The sequence below is a fragment of the Gossypium hirsutum genome, chromosome A03, assembly GCF_007990345.1.
Source record: "Gossypium hirsutum isolate 1008001.06 chromosome A03, Gossypium_hirsutum_v2.1, whole genome shotgun sequence".
NCBI classification, from domain to species: domain Eukaryota; kingdom Viridiplantae; phylum Streptophyta; class Magnoliopsida; order Malvales; family Malvaceae; genus Gossypium; species Gossypium hirsutum.
In genome coordinates, this window is record NC_053426.1 from 70,454,705 (window position 1) to 70,475,968 (window position 21,264).

General features: G+C 35.1%; 2 protein-coding genes and 1 non-coding gene across 4 annotated transcripts; all 3 read left to right on the plus strand.

Moving 5' to 3' along the window:
• Positions 1–858: 858 nt before the first annotated feature.
• On the plus strand, positions 859–965 carry LOC121226122 (small nucleolar RNA R71). Its single transcript, XR_005923999.1, has one exon. It is a non-coding gene; the product is annotated as a small nucleolar RNA R71 (small nucleolar RNA).
• Positions 966–10,350: 9,385 nt separating this feature from the next.
• LOC107887391 (heat shock protein 90-5, chloroplastic) lies at positions 10,351–16,616 on the plus strand. Of its 2 annotated transcripts, XM_016811610.2 has the most exons (19): positions 10,351–10,888; positions 11,143–11,216; positions 11,335–11,460; positions 11,541–11,634; positions 11,731–11,814; positions 11,934–12,077; positions 12,289–12,405; positions 12,680–12,724; positions 12,819–12,896; positions 13,028–13,132; positions 13,212–13,352; positions 13,799–13,891; positions 14,057–14,134; positions 14,228–14,482; positions 14,982–15,084; positions 15,210–15,384; positions 15,470–15,575; positions 16,018–16,107; positions 16,208–16,616. In XM_016811610.2, the coding sequence occupies exons 1-19, from the start codon at positions 10,634–10,636 to the stop codon at positions 16,415–16,417; spliced, it is 2,373 nt and encodes a 790-aa protein (XP_016667099.2). In that variant the 5' UTR covers positions 10,351–10,633; the 3' UTR covers positions 16,418–16,616. The 2 variants fall into 2 exon arrangements, with proteins under 2 accessions (XP_016667099.2, XP_040952017.1); XM_041096083.1 differs by lacking the exon at positions 14,057–14,134.
• Positions 16,617–17,023: 407 nt separating this feature from the next.
• LOC107888190 (uncharacterized) lies at positions 17,024–19,344 on the plus strand. The gene is made up of 5 exons (XM_016812307.2): positions 17,024–17,590; positions 17,661–18,259; positions 18,446–18,554; positions 18,629–18,949; positions 19,045–19,344. Exons 1-5 carry the CDS (start codon positions 17,438–17,440, stop codon positions 19,096–19,098), a joined length of 1,236 nt encoding a protein of 411 aa, XP_016667796.2. The 5' UTR covers positions 17,024–17,437; the 3' UTR covers positions 19,099–19,344.
• Positions 19,345–21,264: the final 1,920 nt, after the last annotated feature.

Here is a 21,264-nt window from a genome sequence, read left to right on the forward strand (position 1 = left end):
TATTCCCTCAGCACCGATCTTTCATTATTTTCGGGTTTTACCTCATCATCTTCGTTTCTGTTAGCTTCTTGTGGCAGCTTCTTTTCAGATTCAGTTAAGACTTTCCAGATTCTTAGTGTAACTACTTTCACATGCTCTTTTGGATTGGGTTCGGTGTTACTAGGTAGACTCCTTGGTGGTCTCTTTGAAATCATCTTAGCCAGCTGTCCTATTTGATTCTCGAACCCTTAAATTGATGCTTGCTGATTTTTAAGTACAGTTTCAGTGTTCTGAAAATGGGATTCCACTACTAAAATAAACTTTGTCATCATCTCCTCAAGGTTCGACTTTTTCTCTTACTGGTAAGGTTGTTGTTGGAAGCTTAGAGGGGGTGGTGGTCTCTGATTCCCTTTGGCCTCCCTATGAGAAATTTGGGTGGTTCCTTCAACCTACATTGTAAGCGTTACTGTAAGGATTATTTTGAGGTCGAGGATTATTACCCATATAACTCATTTGTTCGTTCTCCATGTTGGGGCCGTAGGGTGGGTATTCTGAATTGCTCATTCCACCTCCACTTGCATCGCATTGTATTACAAGATGTACCTGCATAGAACCAAATAAACCATCAATCTTTTTATTCAAGAGTTCTACCTGATTTGAAAGCATAGTAACCAAGTCGACGTTAAAAATGCCGGCTACTTTGGTCGGCTTTGTCCTCATGACTTGCCACTGATAATTGTTCAATGGCATCTCTTCTATGAACTCATAAGCCTCTTCAGGTGTCTTATTATTGATGATTCCACCAGCAGCTGTGTCGATCATTTGTCTAGTTGAGGGATTCAAACCGTTGTGGAAAGTTTGAACCTGTAGCAAAGAGGTAACCCATGTTAAGGGCATATTCTCAATAAATCTTTGCATCTCTCCCATGTATCATAAAGTGTTTCTAAATCCATCTGCACAAAAGAAGAGATATCATTCATTAACTTTGTTGTTTTAGCCGGTGAAAAATATTTAAGCAAAATTTTTTCGGTTATTTGTTCCCAAGTAGTGATTGACCCTCGTGGTAACGAGTTCAACCACTGTTTAGCCTTATTTCGTAATGAAAAGGGAAATAACTGAAGGCAAATGGCATCGTCAAAAATGCCATTGATCTTAAAGGTGTCACAGAATTCCGAAAAATTTGCTAAATGAGTGTTTGGATCCTCGTCCTACAAACCATCAAACTGAACAAACTATTATATCATTTGAATCGTGTTAGGTTTCAGTTCAAAATTATTTGCAATAATAGCAGGTCTAACTATACTCGATTCAGTTCCTATTAAATTGGGCTTAGCATAGTGTACATAGTACGAGGACAAGGATTCTGATTCACTGGATTTGCGGCAACCACAGGAGGCAGCGGATTATTTTGATTTTCAGTCATCTCCTCTGTATTAGTGGTGTCGTCCTCGTGCTCTTCCTCTATATACCATAAACTTCGCCTTATTTCTCTATGATTTCTACGAGCTGTGCTTTTAATTTCGCTGTCAAAAAGTAAAGATCCTAACGAGTTTCTTCTAGTCATAAACTATAAAAACCTGTTAGAAGTCAATAAAAGAAAAATTAGTAATTAAAATAAAAACAAAATTAAATTGCAATAAAAATAAAAAATAGCTAAAGTAATAAAAATTAAGTGTTTTTAATATCTTAGTCCCCGGCAACGGCGCAAAAAACTTAATGGTTGCTAAACTAACTAAAAATTCGACTAAGGCAAGCGCACCTATCGAACAGTAGTATAGTTATGGTGAGACCGGAAATATTGTATCCACAAGGACTAAAAGTACTAGTAATTACTATCTTTTTATTATCTAGCCTAAGAATTAAAGGGATGTTTTCAAGTAAGATTAACTATCTAATTAACTAAGAACACGACAGAGATTAAAGTTGGAAAACCGATGGAGAAGACAATACCCAAGGAAGAATTCACCTAGACTTCACTTATTACTTTTGAATTAGACGATTTATTCACTTGACTTAATCCATAGAAATCCACTTATGTTAATATCTCTTTCGAGACTAAAAACAACTAACTCTAGGTTGATTAATCGAAACCTCTTTCCAATTAAAACCCCTATTTTCACATTAACTTTGCCTATGGACTCCATTATTAGATTTGACTCTAATTCGACAGATTTATGTCGTCCTATCTTTAGGATTGCATGTAACTCCGCTTAATTATGGAAGATCTACTCTTAAACAGAAACTTTTGCTCCACTGAATAAACACATCAAAACCTGAATTAATATCCTGGAATATTAAAGCAAGGATTAAAACTCATAACTAAGAATAAGAAAGTATTTATCATATAATTCAAATAATAATAAGATCTATCTTAGGTTTCATCTCCCTTAGGTATTTAAGGAGTTTAGTTCATAACGACAGGGGAAAACATCCCAAATTTAGGAAAATAACAAAACATAAGAAACCCAAAAACTTCGATAGAAATTGAATGGAGATCTTCAGTCTTGAAGTAATTCCTACTTCCGAGCTGATTTCAATGGCTGTCTTCGAGTATTTTCTGCTCTTTGCTTCCGTGTCCCCTTTGATCTTATTCTAGGGTGTTTTTATAGACTTTGGAATGCCCAAAATAGCCCAAAATTAGCCTTTTCCGAATAGAATTAGACTTGGGCTCGACAGGGACACGGCCGTGTGCCACGCCCGTGTGAAGGTGCTCAAGCCGTGTAAAATTCTAACGTGGTTTAATATCGACACGACAATGACACACGGGTGTGTGGCTAGCCCGTGTGTCATACATGGGCGTGTGGATTACCCGTGTGGGAGTGCTAGGCCGTGTGAAACACTGATTTTAGCCTATTTTGTCCGTTTTTGGCCCGTTTCTTGCTCTTTTCACTATCCTATGCTCTTCTGAGTATAAAACATGAAATTAACGGATTAGGAGCATCGAATTCAGTAAAACCAAAGATAAATTATCCATAAATATGTCAAGCATGGGATAAAAATATGTATATAATATAGTTTATCATGTATGAATAGTTGTGGATTGATTATTATGATACGATATTGTGATGTGAGACATGTGTGATGACTATTGTGAATTGTGTTGTGTTGTGGGCATAATATATATGTCAAATGACAATGACAATGACAATGATATGTTAATAATGCAAATACGTAACGAAAGCAAGTGAAATTTCGGTAAGTATATATGTGTTGAATTATGGAATGTGATATTATTATGACAAGCAATATGTAAGAATACTTGTATGTGATATATGATGTACTAATTTTAATGCACACATATGTGGTAGGATATGTGATTGTAACCTCCTATTTTTCAGTGATATCAGAAATAGTGATTTTGGGGCCACAAATTCGATAAGTGAGTTTGGAAACATTATTATTTAATATTTACGAGTCAAATATAGTGTAATGATAAATTTTGATTTAATGATTTTTGTTAAATGAAAGAATAATTAGGTTCAAGTGGTATATCCCTAAAGTCAAGTGGTTTTAGAATATGAGGTATTGAGACCTCGTTTCTATAAACCAAGCCTGTAAATATTTTTATTAAATATTTACAGAGTGATTATATAGGTGTATTAAAGTTTGGTATGAAAATTTTAACTTTTGCATAGTTAATTAAGGTAAAAGGACGAAATTGTAAAAGTTACAAAATTTACTTCCTATTGGTTTTAATTAATTAATTGGTTTATTTAGTTAATGTGAGAGGACTTAAATGGTAATTAAATTATCAAAATTAAATTTGGACAGTAGGTGGAAGAATTTGATTAAAATTTAAGTGTTTTATAATAATATTATTATATTAATTAAATGTTAAATTAGTAAAAAGCAAAAAAGAAAGCGTCATCTCTTTCATTTTAAATTTTCTTCCACCGAACCTCCATGGCAATGAAGCTTGAAGTTCGGCCTTGGTTTTGATCATGCATGGTAAGCATTTGTTAATCTATTTTTCGTAAATTTATGTTTTTGATATCGTTGTAATTTAATCTAGCTAACCTGGGGATTAATTTGTTAAACTTTTAAATGTTTAGAATTTTATCATGGATGAAATTGGGGTATTCTTTAAATATAAGTATTTTGTTAAGTAAATTTTGATAATTTTCAAGTTTAGGGACTTATTTATGAAAATGGTAAAATTTAAGGAAAATAGTATAAATTATGGATAAATATGGGCTGTTATAAGATTGGGTAAAAATCTGGCTAGCATGATTTATGGTTAAAAATGGTGAATTGCAAGTTTCGGATTTAGGGACTAAATATCATAAATGTTAAAATATTAGGGGTAATTTTATAAATTCACCTTAAATTGGATTATAGGCTTGAATTGATTATGTTAAGTTATTTGAATGGTTTACTTGAATAAAAATTATTATTTAGATTAAGAAACGAGCCAAACGGATCAAAATCGAGGAAAAACTAAGTGTTGGATTAGTTGTCGCCTTCGTTTTACAACTGTATTTATCGAAATAAGTTTGTATGTGTTGTAATCACTTTAATGTTATTTAAATTGAATGTTTATTATGTTGTTTCGATGTAAATGAATCAATATATAAATGTATCAATACTTTGATGAATTGACGGTTATTGAGTTCCGGTTGAACCTTAAGAGTTCTTAGGATACAAATGACATGTTATTAGGGATTTCATGTTTCGGGTGCTGGTCTTGAATGCCCTACCGATGACTGAGGTCCCGCATTTATTGGATACTCTACAGCTTGTGTGAGCAACATAGTGTAGCTTACATTCCGACCCACACCTCGTGCGAACAGACCCATTTCATAGTTCATGTGAGCATTGATGTAAAGAAAATGTTACGGTTATATATAAAGGCACACTATGTGTGAGCTTTCCCGAGTATCTAATGTAATTCTAGATGGCTCAATGGGTAAGAAAAGGGAATGAAACTGTAAGTTCACAACTGGGATGTAATATGATGTTATAAAAAGATTGATAAGTTAAAGTATATACCTACATATGAGAAATCTACTTATGCTACGGATGAACTCATTTATATCATGGAAAAATGCACTAACTTGTGAATTGATGATGTTGTTTTGGCTTATACTAAGCATTTGGAATGGAACGGTAAATAAGTAAATGGAATGGTTCATAATCTTATGAAAAGGTTTATGAATATGTGACGTGTCTTCTAAAATTCACTTATGTTATAAATGAACTTATATGTGATGTTGATGAACTTACTAACTTGTGAGTTTGATGGTGTTTCAATAGGCTTATACTAAGCTTATGGTATTGGTAATGATTTATGCTTAATCTATGAATTGTATTAATGAAGTAGTAAGTTATGTTTAAGTTTATACGAACTTACTAAGCACTTGTCACTTTCGTAGTTGTTTTTATTTGTTTTATATATCATCGAAAGATCAATTTGGTTGGAAGCTCGTCGGAGATCTATCACACTCCAGCAATCAATTTAGTAGTTATTGAGTATTTTGTCCAAGGATAATAATGGCATGTATAGGTCTTTTGTATTGATGGCTTATGGATGTATTAAATGGTTGGTTTAGTATGCTTGTGTCCTGAAGTTTATGTTTATATGATGGACTTGTATTGCTTGTTAAGTAAGGCCATCTTGACCACTTTTAGTGATTGAAAAGCATGATCTTTTGGCATGTTTGTGATGGTTTGAGAATGATATTTTGATGAATGTGTTAAGGATATTTTTAGTGTGTATAAGTTTTGAAAGCTATGTTGGTTTGGTACATTTTTTGATGCCTTACCAAGTTATGTCATTTTGGTTACCTTAATGTGCTTGTATTTAAGGTTCTTTGGTATGTTTTGATGGCTTGCATTTGGTTATAAATGTTAGTTAATTGAACTTGGTTATTATGTTTGGATTATGGCAATATTGGCATGTTTAGGTATTTGATGTTTTGATGCATTTGTGGTACCTTGAATGGCATATTGGTTAGTTGAATTAGGGTCTTTGAAATGACATCTTTAGGTGTGTTTGGATGATGTTTAGGTCACTTGGAAGTGTGCACAATTGGATTGTATATTAATGCATAGGTTGGTTATGAAATGGCTTGATTTTAAGTGAATTTTGGGTTCATGCGGCCTGAGACACGGGCTGTCTCACATGGCTGTGTGTCATTTGTGAGTTTCTTAGTGTTCAGGTCAGTGAGTTACATGACCTAGAACATGACTTAGCACACGGGCGTGTGGGGTATCTCAGTGAGTTACACGGGTGAGGACATGGGTTGGGACACAACCGTGTTTCCCTTGTTCAAAAGTTACACGACTGTGTGACCCCTGTTTCCAATTTTTGCAACTTTTTCCTAAACTTTCCATTTTGTTTCAATTAGTCCCGAATTGCCTCAAAGCTATTTTTAGGGCTTCGAGGGCTCGATTTAGGGATAAAATGCATGTGATTGAATGGATTACGATATGTTTAATTTACTTAAATATTATGATGTTAAATGTTTCTGATTGTACAATAATGCTCCGTAACCTTAATCTAGTGACGGAGACAGGTTAGGGTGTTATAGTGATGGCTTAATGAGCATTATTGTAGAACTTAAAGTGCAATTAAATGTGAATTCGATAAGCATATATTGTGTACAAGTTGTGATGTAAATTGATGAATATGAACAGAGATGATGTGCATTAAATTAATAATTAAAAATGTATAATTGTGGATATTTTGGCCTTGTGATCTCTTGAAACCTTTGGATATAGTTGGCATGCTATAAGAATGTGAGTACTCACCTATATGTATTATGTTTTTGGGTATTGAGGCCCTAAGACAGGTTGGAGAAATAAGGGAATGTGAGCTAAGCTCCATTCAATGGGACATGTTTAATGTGTTGGAGAGTCTTAGCTTTATGCTTCACTTTTTGGGATATGTTCGACTTTATGAGTCAATTGGTGTGTTGGAGATCCGTATATCCGATGTGTGGTATTAGAGCCTACTTTTATGTTTCAAAGCCTCAAGTGCCAAATTATCGTTTAAATGTGAACTTATATATTGTGATAATACGATGTGAGATGGATGCATAAACATGTAAATAATATGCTAAATGAGTTTATTTAAGTTTTATGAAAATGTTAGTATGTTTTCATAGTAAATTGCGTATGTAATTGTGGTTTAGGTCGTCTCCATTTAAATTGTGAATGCATGCGAATATATCAACTAGACTTGTGAGTTACTAAAGCATGTATACGTTGTTAGTCTTGATGAATTATTATTAAATGAATTATATATATAAGTGAGTTGAGTGTAATTGCATGTAAGAGTATATGCTAGTTTTATGATTTAATGAAATATGAATATATTATTTTGACTTGGTTAGAATATGATTGTGAATGTGTTGTACTATGCTCTTGCTTAACCTTTGATATTGTGTTTACTTTGTGGTTACTTTGACATTCACTGAGCTTGTTTAAGCTCACACACTCTCTCTAACTGTTGCAGATATTTAGCGTTTGCAGTATGAGTGGTGCAGGGATACCAAGGAAATGATCCAAGTTAGGCTTTAGTATTTGCGTAGGTGGTATTAATATTGTTTTTTGAACTGTAGGGATAAGGCAAAATGGTTAGACTTTGATTGATTATTATTGTGGTCCTGATGATATTTTATGGGTTTAGTTTTCTAGCACTTTTGATGGATGTCATAATTATTTCATTTGTTTTGGTTTGAAGATTTGCTATGATGAAGTGCCATGAACTGTATATAGGGCCAATGGATGTTGAATAATGTGGTAGAACTATTACATGATATTTCCATGATGTTTTGGATATTTTATAGCTTAATTATTCCTAGGAATTTTAGGCCAGAACCTTGGTATGTTGATTCTTGCTTAGAGATGTTTTTGATACTTTAAACTATTATTTTAGTCGTTTTGACATTGGTTTAAAGAGGTAAATGATACATGTTGATTAGATATTTGTTAGAATAGATTAAATGCTTAGATGTGCTATATTTTTGTGGGCTGGAGTAAAGGTATCGATATTTGAGTTATAAAAGCAATACCTCTGTAATATTTCGATGTACAGGAAGTCAGTATGGTAATTTGTAAGAACGCTAATAAAGAGGACGATTACCTATTAATGTGACATTTTATAATGTGTGTGATACGTGATGGTGGTGTAACATCCTAATATTCGAGCTCGGCGACCGAGCCAGGTATAGGGTGTTACAACCTTAATAGTGTACTCCTAAATGGCTAATACAAGAATTTATTACGTTGGAAATTGAGTACCGACAACCAATTAACCTGAATATGTAGCAACTGAAGTGATATAACCTGGAATGATATGCAAATGCTCCGGAAACTCAAGTTCTCACATCTCGTTAAAGTTAACTTCGAGCATACAGGCTAAAGGTTGATATTCCAAAATATCTTGTCCAACATCAACAACATGTACATGTTCCCTAATCCTAAAATTGACATTGCTAAAGTCACCAATGAGTTCTTTAAATAGCAATACATGATATTCTCATGCATTTCTAGCTCTAGTTGGGAATGGTGTATTCCAACAGAAGTTGATGGCACCTCATATGGATTTGGAGAACCACTAGATTTGAATTCTGGAAACTGTGATGCAAAATGTCCTAATTGTATTTCTGTTTATGTGTATTTATCAGAGATAACTGGTTTCCAATAGCAATACAAAATTATAAATAAACTTGTATGTTAGGTCCGATGTTCCAATTTGTGAATCCACTACATGAGTCATTTGTTACATCGATATAGGGTTCCTAGACAAGCTTGGAATATTGGCCCCCATGTCCTTCTTTAATGTTGTGAGCTCGACATACAACTTAACTCTTCCATCACCATTTTGACTCTTGAAGTGCAATCATTGTCTATCGATTATTATCATCTGCTACATGAATTGCAAATATCTCACTAAATTGTCACATTTATAAATCTATACCTCAACAACCCAATCGAAGCTCCAACTTTTTAACCAATTTTGCGCTTAATCTCCACTAACGTGATGACTTTTTTTGAACATTTGGACTCGAAGATTACAATGATATCCATATCATGAATCTGACCATTATAGTTCACCGTACCATAAAACCCGTTGCTCATTTTGTATAGAACTCATGTGTATAATATCAATTTAAATTTAAAAAAAGTTAATCAATATATAATTAATAAAACAACAGCATTATTCTTGCTAATATAATATCTTTATTTATAACATTAACATTTTTCATATGAAAATAAAAATATTCTTAGTAGATTTTACAATTCTAATAACATAACAACACTATTGAATATTCAAAATATCACTATGCTTGATAACATTGAAGATTTTCCGTAATAATCTTTTCCTTCACCCTAGATATACAACGACAAAACAATGTCAAATTTCGAACAAAAGAAAAACAATGGCATCACCCTATATATATTGTATATTTAACACAAATAAATATTCAACACAAATAAATATCAAAATTTAATGTATATTAACACTAATATATATTGAAAAATGTCAAAAACTAATGTATATTCAACAACAATATCAATAGTCTATTGCATATTTAACACTAATACCTAGTATGTTAATGAATTATAATTTCATGGAGAAAAATATTTACAAAGATTGAGAAAGATAGGTAAATATTGTAGAATATTTGAAAGATAGTAGCTAGAAAAAGATAACAATGCTTAAGGAAAGAAGCCAAATAAACTTATTTTGCTTATGTTGGTGTGAGGGTGTATATATACAAATTTTAACCTCCTCCACATTTTCCATTACTATTTCATTTATTCTTTACTCATACATTGCTTTGTTCCATCATCTCAACTTTGCCTTGTTTTATCATCTCAAAATATCTCAACTTTGCCTTTTTTTCAACCCTTCACATATGTATGAGAAAGTTATATTTCTCAGCCTTTACATGCTTCCTTTAATTGTTGCATCTATAGGCTTTCACTGTTGCATCGAATATGCATGGTATGCAAATCAAAGTCAAACACCTCGAGAGATCGATTTTAAAGTCAACACTTTTAGGAACTAACTTTCATTTAAGTCAACTCTTGGAGATGCCAACTTTGAAGTTGAGACTTTAGTATATTGATTTCACCTTTCCCTTTTGCAAACTCGGCTAGTTTGCTAAATAAGCCAGCATCTCAACTATTGAAAAAAAATCTTTTTTCAATGTACATACAACTAAAAAAAATAGAATTTTTTAACTTTACAAGCAAAATTTAATACATGATACATATCTATTTTAATTTATTTTTAATTTTTCTAATATGTGTTTAAAACACATGACAAATTTCTTCTCAACTTATAAAATTTTTAACTGATAATATATTAAATAATTTTGCATAAAAGAAAAAAAGGCCAATGGACAACATTCATATCCTTGGAAACTGAAAATTAGTTAATTATAGGGAAAAACTATAGAGGGATGGATAATATTGTGTTAAGTTGCTGAAATGGCCGAATATAAGCCTTACAATTCCAAAGGCAAGTAAACCCGAACTCAAATAAAACTTCCCACCTTGTTTTCCAACTTCTAGAACCCTCCACGCTCTCCCATAAACCTCCCTCACTTCTTTCAGTAGGGTTTTTAGTTTCCACTCCCTGTTTCTCGAAACTCAAAATTTTATCTTGGCCTTCTCTCTATTTCTCTAGGGCTTTACTTTGATGGCTCCAGTTCTAAGCAGAAGCTTAGCTACTCCATCTTTAGCCTCTCTCACTTTGACAAACCCCAACAAGGCCTTCAATCTCAGAACCGCTTTTCTACCTCCAAATGCCCTCAACAAGGCCTTCTCTTGCTCTCGATTGAGGTGGAAACTTGAGAAGAGAAACAACCGGATAGCGGTTCGATGTGAGGCTTCAGCTGTAGCAGAGAAAGAGGCCGAAGAGACCTCCGGGGAGAAATTTGAGTACCAAGCCGAGGTGGGTTTCTTTTGCTTTTCCTGGGTTTTGCTCTCCTGTTTCTGCTTTTGGTGGAATATTTAGGGATTTAATTGGTGGTTTTATGAGAAAATTAAGGGAAAATGATGTTTGCTTGATGTATTACGACACTTGAAAAATACACTTATTATTATTGGATAAAGCTTTGGTTGGCTAAAGGTAGATGCTTGTTTACATTGAAATTTTTTACCCTATATTATCTATTCCTGAAATTAATAGTTTACAAATGGTTGCAGGTTAGTCGCTTGTTGGATTTGATTGTTCACAGTCTATACAGTCATAAAGAGGTCTTTTTGAGAGAGCTTGTAAGGTGAGAATATTTATTTCCTGCTAAAACCATGCACTTTTTTAAATGACGAATCACGTTACTTTTAGTTTAGTTGGTTTTCTGTTCGGACGATTGACGAAGTTCTGTTTCTGTGTTCCAGTAATGCAAGTGATGCTTTAGATAAGCTTAGATTCTTAAGTGTGACTGAACCCTCTCTGCTTGGAGATTCGGGAGAACTAGAGATACGCATCAAACCTGATCCAGATAATGGGACTATCACTATAACGTATGCCTTTTTTATCACCTTCTCAAAAAAAAAAAAAATTGATACGAAGAGGACTTAATTAAAAAAAAAATTATTTTCAGGGATACGGGAATTGGAATGACCAAAGAAGAGCTTATTGACTGTCTTGGAACAATTGCTCAAAGTGGTACTTCCAAATTTCTTAAGGCTCTGAAGGTAATTTCTCTTGTATTTTGTAAATATCTCTCTCTTTTTAGAAAATAAAGGAAAAAAAGTGTTTTGGTGAGTGACTTAGCATCTCATTATTTGTAGGAAAATAAGGATCTAGGGGCAGACAATGGTTTGATTGGGCAATTTGGTGTTGGATTCTATTCTGCTTTTCTTGTTGCTGAGAAGGTAACATGCTGTCATCTTAATGATAACTTGCATTATCATCTTCTGCTTCATGTATGAAGCCTTTTTGTTCAATAATTTTCAGGCTAATTGGGTTGCTTGTTTATATGTTTCTTGAACAGGTTGTTGTGTCCACAAAGAGTCCGAAGTCAGACAAGCAATATGTTTGGGAAGCTGTAGCAGACAGTAGCTCCTATGTGATTAGGGAGGAAACTGATCCAGAAAATATTCTAGTCCGTGGTACACAGATTACACTTTATTTAAGGGTACTCTATCTGTTCATTCTTTTTCCTCTTTTACACCCTATTTGAATGTATTTGCATTTGCATGTTTAAAAATATTAAAGGAAGACAGTAAATAGCATTGAGATTTTAATGTAGTGTTTCGTGCTACAAATACAGTTGCCTTAGAAATTTCTGCTTCTTTAAATTTCAATTCTTCTGAGTGCCATATGTCTAAGATATTGTTCTCCTGCAGTCAGATGACAAGTATGAATTCTCAGATCCCACCAGAATTCAGAATCTGGTGAAGAATTATTCCCAGTTTGTTTCTTTCCCAATCTACACTTGGCAAGAAAAATCAAGGACAGTTGAGGTTAGTATGCATATTTATTTTCTAATTTGGATATGATTCCTTCCATCAGCACTGATGCTTTAGGCATCTGGAAACAATTTGCAACTATCGAATTAATTCTTGTTCCTCCTGCAACATTCCTTCATGATACCTCAGCTTATCTCTGTGCTGATCCTTTTTCCTGATCTCATATCCGGTGACAAAGAGTCACTCTGTTTTGTTATAAGCATTTCAATTCTGAGCACATTAAAAATTAGCTCTTAACCATTTTTACTATATTTATATCTTTGAGCAGGTAGAGGAGGAAGAACCACCAAAAGAAGGAGAAGAAAACCCAGAAGTAACTGTTCCATTGCTTTTTGATATTATTGTAGCTAGCAAACTATCTTCTCGGTAAATGTGGTGTTATGGTTACCTGATATGATTGTTGACAGGAAGTGAAGAAAAAGAAGACGACTAAAACTGAGAAGTATTGGGACTGGGAATTAGCAAATGAAACAAAGCCAATATGGGTGAGTTTGGTTTTGTCTTCTCAACAATATGCAATTTAAGCTGCTTTTTTTTCTTAAGAATGCTATTGTATGACCCATATAGTTTTATTGTTATAATCATTATTTATTTCTTTTTTTGGGGTCTGTTGTAGATGCGAAATCCTAAGGAGGTTGAAAAAGACGAGTACAATGAATTCTACAAGAAGACTTTCAACGAATTCTTGGATCCACTTGGATATACTCACTTCACAACAGAGGTATTCATGTGACCATAGTTTATGAATTGAGTTCCTATGAGTAACTAGATTTGTAAAAGTTTCTTTGAAAATCATGCAGGGTGAGGTGGAGTTTAGGAGTGTTCTGTATATTCCTGGCATGGGTCCTCTAAACAATGAGGATGTAGTAAACCCAAAAACAAAGAACATACGTTTGTATGTGAAACGTGTATTTATCTCAGATGATTTTGATGGAGAGCTGGTAAGCTTTGACCTGGTCATTTGATACTCTGTTTTTACAATATTGGCTTTTCCAAGACTTGTGGGAGTTTATAATGGTTCTTTGCATTGAATAACATTCGGGTAACCAAGAAATGTTATAACTAAAATTTTTTTGGCATGGTTTGATATCTCGTTCTCCATCCATTTCTTGCATGTTTATGATAAATCCATTTAAAGGTTCTTTGAAAATTTTAACTAGAAAAGTATTTCCGCTTTCTACTTGTATGAGACAATCAAAGATAAATTCTGTATCTTCACAAGAAAGTAGGGAAAAGGATTGCTTAATTTCTTTTACTTTGTTCCCTTGCTTCAAGTGACTAAATAATGTAATTTGCATTTCTCTGATGAAAGATATAGTCTTTCCTTGTGTTGGTAGCTTGTTTTATCAAGCTTTAACTTGTACTTGAACTGAATGTTATTTTGTAGTTTCCACGATACTTGAGCTTTGTGAAGGGTGTTGTGGACTCTGATGATCTTCCACTTAATGTTTCTCGAGAGATCCTCCAAGAAAGCCGTATTGTAAGATTAGTTTTTTCTATACTTAAATCATATTTTACTGTCACATGTAAAATTATCCTCTGTAAATCCTTATTCTCAGTTTAGGGTCAATGAGCAACTCTGCTAACTATTTAGCAGTTACTGTTATGTTGCCATATTGACTGTATTATGGTTACTGTTTATTAGGTGAGAATTATGAGAAAGAGGCTTGTTAGGAAAACTTTTGACATGATTCAGGAGATTTCTGAAAGTGAAAATAAGGAGGTATATTGTGTGATGGAACCTTAGATTTTTTTTTTTCACTATTGCTGACATAACTTTGTCTATTAACTTGTACTATGGTGAACTTGATTACAGGATTACAAAAAGTTCTGGGAGAACTTTGGCAGGTTCCTAAAGTTGGGATGCATTGAAGACTCTGGTAATCACAAGCGTATAACACCATTGCTTCGGTTTTACACATCAAAAAGTGAAGAGGAATTGACAAGTTTGGATGAGTACGTTGAAAGTATGGGTGAGAATCAAAAGGCTATTTATTACTTGGCAACCGACAGCTTGAAAAGTGCCAAGACTGCTCCATTCTTAGAGAAGTTGGTTCAAAAAGACATTGAGGTATGTTTGTCTATTCGGCATTGGATGTGTAAGGGTCAAATTAAACATGGCTTCAGTTCTTTAGTTGGCTTCATGGCATTTGGAGTAGTTCCAATTTATGTGTGGATAAAATTGATAAGATATTGCCTTGTGAACTACTTGAATCATCTTCAGATAAGTCTTATATTTGGAAATCTCATGAAAAAGCTGAAGAAAAGAAATTAGTTTAACCGTTGGGTGCTCGTTATAGTTGATAGGATGGCAGAGATTTCCTTTATTCCTTTCATTATTTATATTGGATAAATCAACTTATTTATCCAACCAAAGAAGTAGGCAAGCCTACATATTGTATAACAAACTGCTTAGCACTGAAATAAGGAATGTCAAAACAAAAATACTACTGTTAAATCAAATTATTTATTCTTGTTATCCTAAGCACATTTTTTTCTCTTTCTTTTTCCCTCTTAGTAGCTGATCTGGTTTCTTTGCATTATAATCGATATAAGCTTCTTTCTTTTAGGTTCTCTATTTAGTTGAGCCTATCGATGAGGTTGCCATTCAGAACCTTCAGACCTACAAAGAGAAGAAATTTGTTGATATTAGCAAGGAAGACTTGGAACTTGGTTGGTGTTTATGGTTTCTTTTATTTATTTATTGGTTGAAGGGGAGGGGTATCTTCCTTTGGCTGCCTTGCTCTTCATTTCTGATGGCTTTGGTGTGAATCTAATGGAATTTGTTGTTATACCAGGTGATGAAGATGAGGTAAAAGAGAGAGAAACTAAACAAGAGTTCAATCTTCTCTGTGATTGGATAAAGCAACAACTGGGAGACAAAGTGGCCAAAGTCCAAATTTCTAAGCGACTAAGTTCATCACCTTGTGTGCTTGTTTCTGGCAAGTTTGGATGGTCAGCTAACATGGAAAGGTGAATGATTTTATTTTATTTTTGTTTCTCGCCATAAGTCAAACATGCACTAAATCATTCCTCGACTAATATTTTCATTATGCAGGTTGATGAAAGCACAAGCGCTTGGAGATACAGCAAGTTTGGAGTTCATGAGGGGAAGGAGGATCCTGGAGATTAATCCAGATCATCCGATTATTAAAGACTTGAATGTAAGACCATTTAGTTGAACTTGATTGCAGATATTCTAGCGTAGCATTCTTTTAATTAGTTTGTGGAGAACTAGGTGTGTTTGATAGAACAGTTATCTTGGGACCACAGGAACCCAAGAAAGCACAAAGTAGAATGGCTGCAATACACTTGACACTATTAGTTCAGATAACTGCAGACTCTGTTTAAATTATGTGCACTTTGTTTAAGCCGGTAAAAATATTAATTGTTAGAAGTGTATTACGAAAATGTTGATATATCAAGACATGCTGTCCTTGATTTTTGTTTATTCAATGACGGCCATAAGGTAATTAGACAAGTGTATTATGAAAATGTTGATATATCAAGACTTGCTGTCCTTGATTTTCGTTTATTCAATGACGGCCATAAGGTAATTAGCCCTTGTCTAATTCTGATGTTAATTTCAATTAATTTTCTTTGCAGGCTGCTTGCAAGAATGCGCCTGAAAGCAGTGAAGCCAAGAGAGCAGTTGACTTGTTGTATGATACAGCATTGATCTCCAGTGGTTTTTCTGTAAGTGGACAGACTCATTTTTTTTGTTCAGCCAACATTTTTGCCGATATGTATTGTTTATGTACCATAAAATTTCTTACGTCTCTCTTTAATCATGCAGCCCGACAGCCCCGCTGAGTTAGGTAACAAGATATATGAGATGATGGCAATGGCACTTGGAGGAAGATGGGGTAGATATGAGGACGATGATGAAGTGGAAGCATCAGAAGTTAGTGCTGCTGAAACTGATACGAGTGCCAGTGAAGCTTCAGAGAACCAAGTGATCGAACCATCGGAAGTAAGGACAGAGAGTGATCCTTGGCAAGATTAAAGTGTCGTGTAATTTAAATAAAAATTTTCCTGTATTATCTGATTGCTATTAACAAAATAATCCAGAAGGAAAGAAAAGTTGTGGGTTCGGTTTGGGAAGATGAGGAGGTTAGTGATAATGGCTGTTCCTATGGTGGATTAAAGTTACTTATACGTGATGATTTTAATTTTTAAAGCATCCAAGGAAAGTTGTCTTTTGAGTTGCTGCTTTTCCTTCACTTGGATGATAATGGTGGCTTAAATTTCGAGGAGTTTTGCTACATCGTCTGAAAATAAAGAGAAAAGTCAACAAACCAGGAGCTAATTGACATATTTAGGGATTCTTACAAGACGATCCAATGAAAATCTGTACTAAATGTGTAAATCGTATTGGCTTAGCGAGGCAAGTGTCAGATATAAAAACAAAAAACTCTTAAATGTTGGATTGTGTGAACAACAATTTATCGGGTTTAGAGGGCAGGACATAGCCGGCAGCAGCCTGTTAAATTACAGTTGTTGACATTATAAACGTTCTTTTCAACGTCCAAATCATCTTCCTGAAGACACCTTCCTCTGTTGGCATCTTTCGACTGTCATCAGGCCGGTTCGTAGATAGCTTGTAGCTATTGTCCGTCGCTTCCGTTTAAGCCACTTGACATGCCTGCAACTAATCAATCTGTAGAAGGCATTGAATTTTGTCAAAAAGCATAACATTTGAACATACTAAATATATTATGCTTTCAGCCGTAAGCGCCAGCCAAAACTGCCAAATTACATTCAGCTTCTGTTCTATTTGTTTGATCTCAACTTTTAAGTAACCACTCCTAATAAAATAAGAGATTGTTGAATTAGTTCAACTTCAAATAAAGAATTACATCATTGACAATGCCGACATCCGGAGCATATTCAAAGCACTTTACCGATCCGAGATGTATTTTAGTTGTTATTTTTGTACTGACATATAAAGCACCAGCTTTTCTAATACAGGCTCATTCATTCAAAAAGCAGGGTCTTATCCAATCATTCCCTGTTCCAACAGACAATGGCTTCTTTCTCAATAGAAGATTTTGTTGGTCATGGGGTTCTCAAGGAATTGATTCCAAAGTTATTAGAAGAAGGTTGGGATGACGTCCCAACTTTAAAGATCATGAATCCAGAGGATATGGATGCAATCAATATGACACAACATCAAAAGGTTAAAAATCTTTTCACCTCTCTAAGTATAGTAAATTATCACTATATATTCTTATTTCTATGTTCTTCAGGATGCTCTGGAGATCAGAACATACCTTCATGATCGAGCTCTTATGCAATATGGAGATAAGTTAGAGGCCTCCAGGAAAAGCCTACCTGAGCTCCTTAACTTAAGCACCGAGGATCTGTCTTCGCAATTTGGCATGAAAAGGGGCCACATTGCACGTTTCACAGATAGAAACAATAAATGCACCGATCCTCTACCCAAATCTTATGGCCTCCCTGCAAGGAAACTCTCAGTTACACCATCTAGAAGTAACACCACTTATAAGATGCAAACCATAAGAAAATCCTTCTCCAGGAGCAGCACAAACAATGACAGGTCGCTGGAAGAATCACTGGCTGATTTCAAGATTAAAGATGGATACATATTTAAAGGGATTGTTGCTGCAGGGCCAGCTGAGCCTCGAGCATGTGGTTGCGTTCAACCTCCTCCTGTGGTTGACAATGTGGCACCTTACTCTGCTATTGAAAACATATCAGTTCAGAGATTAACTCCTGAGTATAAGATTGGAATGGAGCGTTTGGTGAAAACCAAGACTCCACCTATGAAAGCTTCAGAACTGTGGCGAGATAAGCCGGCTGTTCTCCTATGCATTCGACGGCCTGGGTAAAGTCACTCATCATATCCGACCAATTCCTTTAACTAATCCATAAAATAAAAGCAAAATCATGATATATTCAGTGATAAGAACTGAGTGTCTTGCAAAATCACTCGTTGATATGTTTAGATGAAAGGAACCATTTATTTTACTGACATGGAAACTATGATAAATCTTTTGCCACATGATTACAGGTGCATTATGTGTAGAGCTGAAGCTCACCAGCTCTATGCCAAAAAGCCAATATTTGATGCACTGGGAATTCAAATGTTTGCAGTTTTTCATGAACATATAGAATCAGAGGTGCCTGGTATACTTCAAAATATTTCTCCAAAAAACTCCTATTTTATTTCCTCAGATATCAAATCTTGATGCAGATAAAAGACTTTTGGCCACGTTATTGGGGCGGGGTTGTGGTCTTCGACCGGACTATGGGATTCTTCAAAGCTCTTGGAGGTGGGAAATTACTTAAAGACAAGTTTCTATCAGGATTTGTGTTCAACCCCAGGGCTATTGCAAATTATAAACGTGCAAAATCTATGGGAATAGAACAAAATTTCAAAGGAGAAGGTGAAATTAAGGGTGGCCTTTTTATAGTTGGTCCAGGAGGAACTGGAATAGCTTACCAGTTTATAGAGAGGAATTTTGGAGATTGGGCTCCTGTAGCTGAAGTTGTAGAGATATGTGCTCGATTAAAAGTAATTGCTATGAACTCTCTTAATTCCAAATCATGGTATCACTAATTATCATCGAATTAACGTAAACCAACTTTTGTTTCTACAAAATGGTGTAGAATCAACAGCAAGATGAAGGAGATTCTAGCAGATCACCGCAAGAACACAAGTGAAGTGGTTCCTCATAGTTCCAACTTTCTATCGTTGTTGGAATAAACAAAGTGCATGCAATGTTCTCAGTCTTTAACATTGCTCAACGGCTTGTATTATTAGTATGAAACGGAGAATACCCTCTACGGATTGGATAGGCATTTTCTTTTTGAATAAAATGCAATTCGATGATTCATAATAACATAAAATTTGAGTGAAACAATAATTATGTACCTTCTCAAAGGTGTTGGATTTTTGAAGAAGGAGAGGTTGAAATCGAAGCAAAAGATGAAAATTGGAGAAGTTAATTTTTGGTGAACTATTTCATTAAAAAACTGGTACTTTGTTTACATGAAAAATCATGCTTAAATAAACTAAAAATAGTAATAAAATATTACAAATTGGCTTAATTCAGTGACCAGATTCATGTAACTTTCTTTTTCATTTGCTGGTTTTTGTCTAATCGCCTGCCAAAATGTTTAATCAAAATTTATCATAGTTTCAGTTCAAGTTGGCAAGTTGGCAACTTGTAGAGTGAAGAGCTCGCAGGTGAGCTCTCATGCTTGGTGGCTGTTCTAGTGAGCTTGCAGTCTTGGTGAGCTCGCATTTTTTGGTGAGCTTGCACATTGGGTGAGCTCGCAGTTCGCAGTTAGCAGGTGAGCTCGCATCTTTTGGTGAGCTTGTAGCTCACATTTAGCATGGATGGTCATTTCACAATACTCCTCCTTGACCTCCAAGCTTCGAAATCCAATATCATAACGCAGCTTTTCAAACCTCATCTTCACAAGGGGTTTTGTTAGAGTATCAAGAGTTTTGCATCTTTGCCTGCACTCAAGCTTGTGCTTCGATGAGCTCACATTTTTATGGCATCGCACTTTTCTAGCACACATTTCATTTAGCTTGTAGCTTGCGCTTTTTGTAACACTCCTAACCCGTATTTGATGTTGAAACAGGGTTACAGAGCATTATTGGACTTATAACTTATACTATCAAATATTTGATAATCAAATACCATTCAAAAACATTCATACAATCTCTAATACGAGCCCTCGAGGCCTCAAATAGACATTAAAAGTGGTTCAGAACTAAACCGAGACTCAAGGAATTTAAAAAAAAATTGAAAACTTTCAAAGTGCAGGGGACACACTCCTGTGTCTCAGGCAGTGTGGGCATTCGAAATGGGGTTATACGGCCGTGTCCCATCCCGTTTCCGACCCTGTGTAACTCACTGACTTGGGTCACACGGCCAACCACACGCCCGTGTGCCAGGCTGTGTACCATTTGAAATGGCCTTAAAGGTAACATATGCTCGTGTCTTGAACTCGTGTAACTCTCTTTTTTCACCCAAGAACAAATTGATGACACACGGCCTAGTACGCGCACACGGGCGTGTCCCATATCCACATGGGCTTGTGACCCCTGTTTAGTGGAAAATTTTCTATGTTGTTGTGAAATTTTCTAAAGTTCTCGGTTTAGTCTCGAACCACTTCTGATGCATGTTTTGGGCCTTGTAGGCTCGTATTAGGGACATTGTGATTATGTATGTATAGTTTTAATTTGGACGCAAATGTATGGCTCGGAAATGTATGTTTGCTTGTGTTTAATTCCGGTAATGCCTCGTACCCTATTTCGGCGTTGAATATGGGTAAGGGGTGTTACATCAAACGCCCGTATGCTAGGCCATGTGCTAGGCCATGCGAAACTGGAGGGTATACTGACTTGTGCCACACGGCCAAGCCACACGCCCGTGTGCTAGGCCGTGTGAAACTATTGACTTGATTTTTATAGGAGTACCAGGGGACACACAGCCATGTGACCTGGCCATGTGTCACACACGGCTGAGATACACGCCCGTGTCTCTGCCCATGTGGACAAAAATAGGCCATTTTCCAGGCCATATTACTCACCTACATTGGTATCAACCTATAAACATCAATTTGCACATATCCAAGGCATAAATAGGCATTCAAAACCAACCAATATCAAGTTTATAACATGTAATATCTACACATACAACATGATATCCATAAGCACATTCACTTGACCACTTTAACACATATCAAACATACTTCTAAAGTCTACCTAGATGGTAAAATACATATATGAGACATTGTGCCTAAAGCCTAGCATGCATACTCATTTCATTTCCAACCATCTAGTACCAAAACACATTTGTACAAGCACGACAT

Bases quoted from the DNA above. Each gene is read 5' to 3' on its own strand.
- LOC107887391 (XM_016811610.2), top strand. From the start codon at position 10,634: ATGGCTCCAGTTCTAAGCAGAAGCTTAGCTACTCCATCTTTAGCCTCT. The intron at 13,353-13,798 runs GTAAGCTTTGAC...GTTATTTTGTAG, and splicing joins ATGATTTTGATGGAGAGCTG to TTTCCACGATACTTGAGCTT. The intron at 15,085-15,209 runs GTTGGTGTTTAT...TTGTTATACCAG, and splicing joins CAAGGAAGACTTGGAACTTG to GTGATGAAGATGAGGTAAAA.
- LOC107888190 (XM_016812307.2), top strand. From the start codon at position 17,438: ATGGCTTCTTTCTCAATAGAAGATTTTGTTGGTCATGGGGTTCTCAAG. The intron at 18,260-18,445 runs GTAAAGTCACTC...ACATGATTACAG, and splicing joins CTATGCATTCGACGGCCTGG to GTGCATTATGTGTAGAGCTG. The intron at 18,555-18,628 runs GTGCCTGGTATA...ATCTTGATGCAG, and splicing joins ATGAACATATAGAATCAGAG to ATAAAAGACTTTTGGCCACG.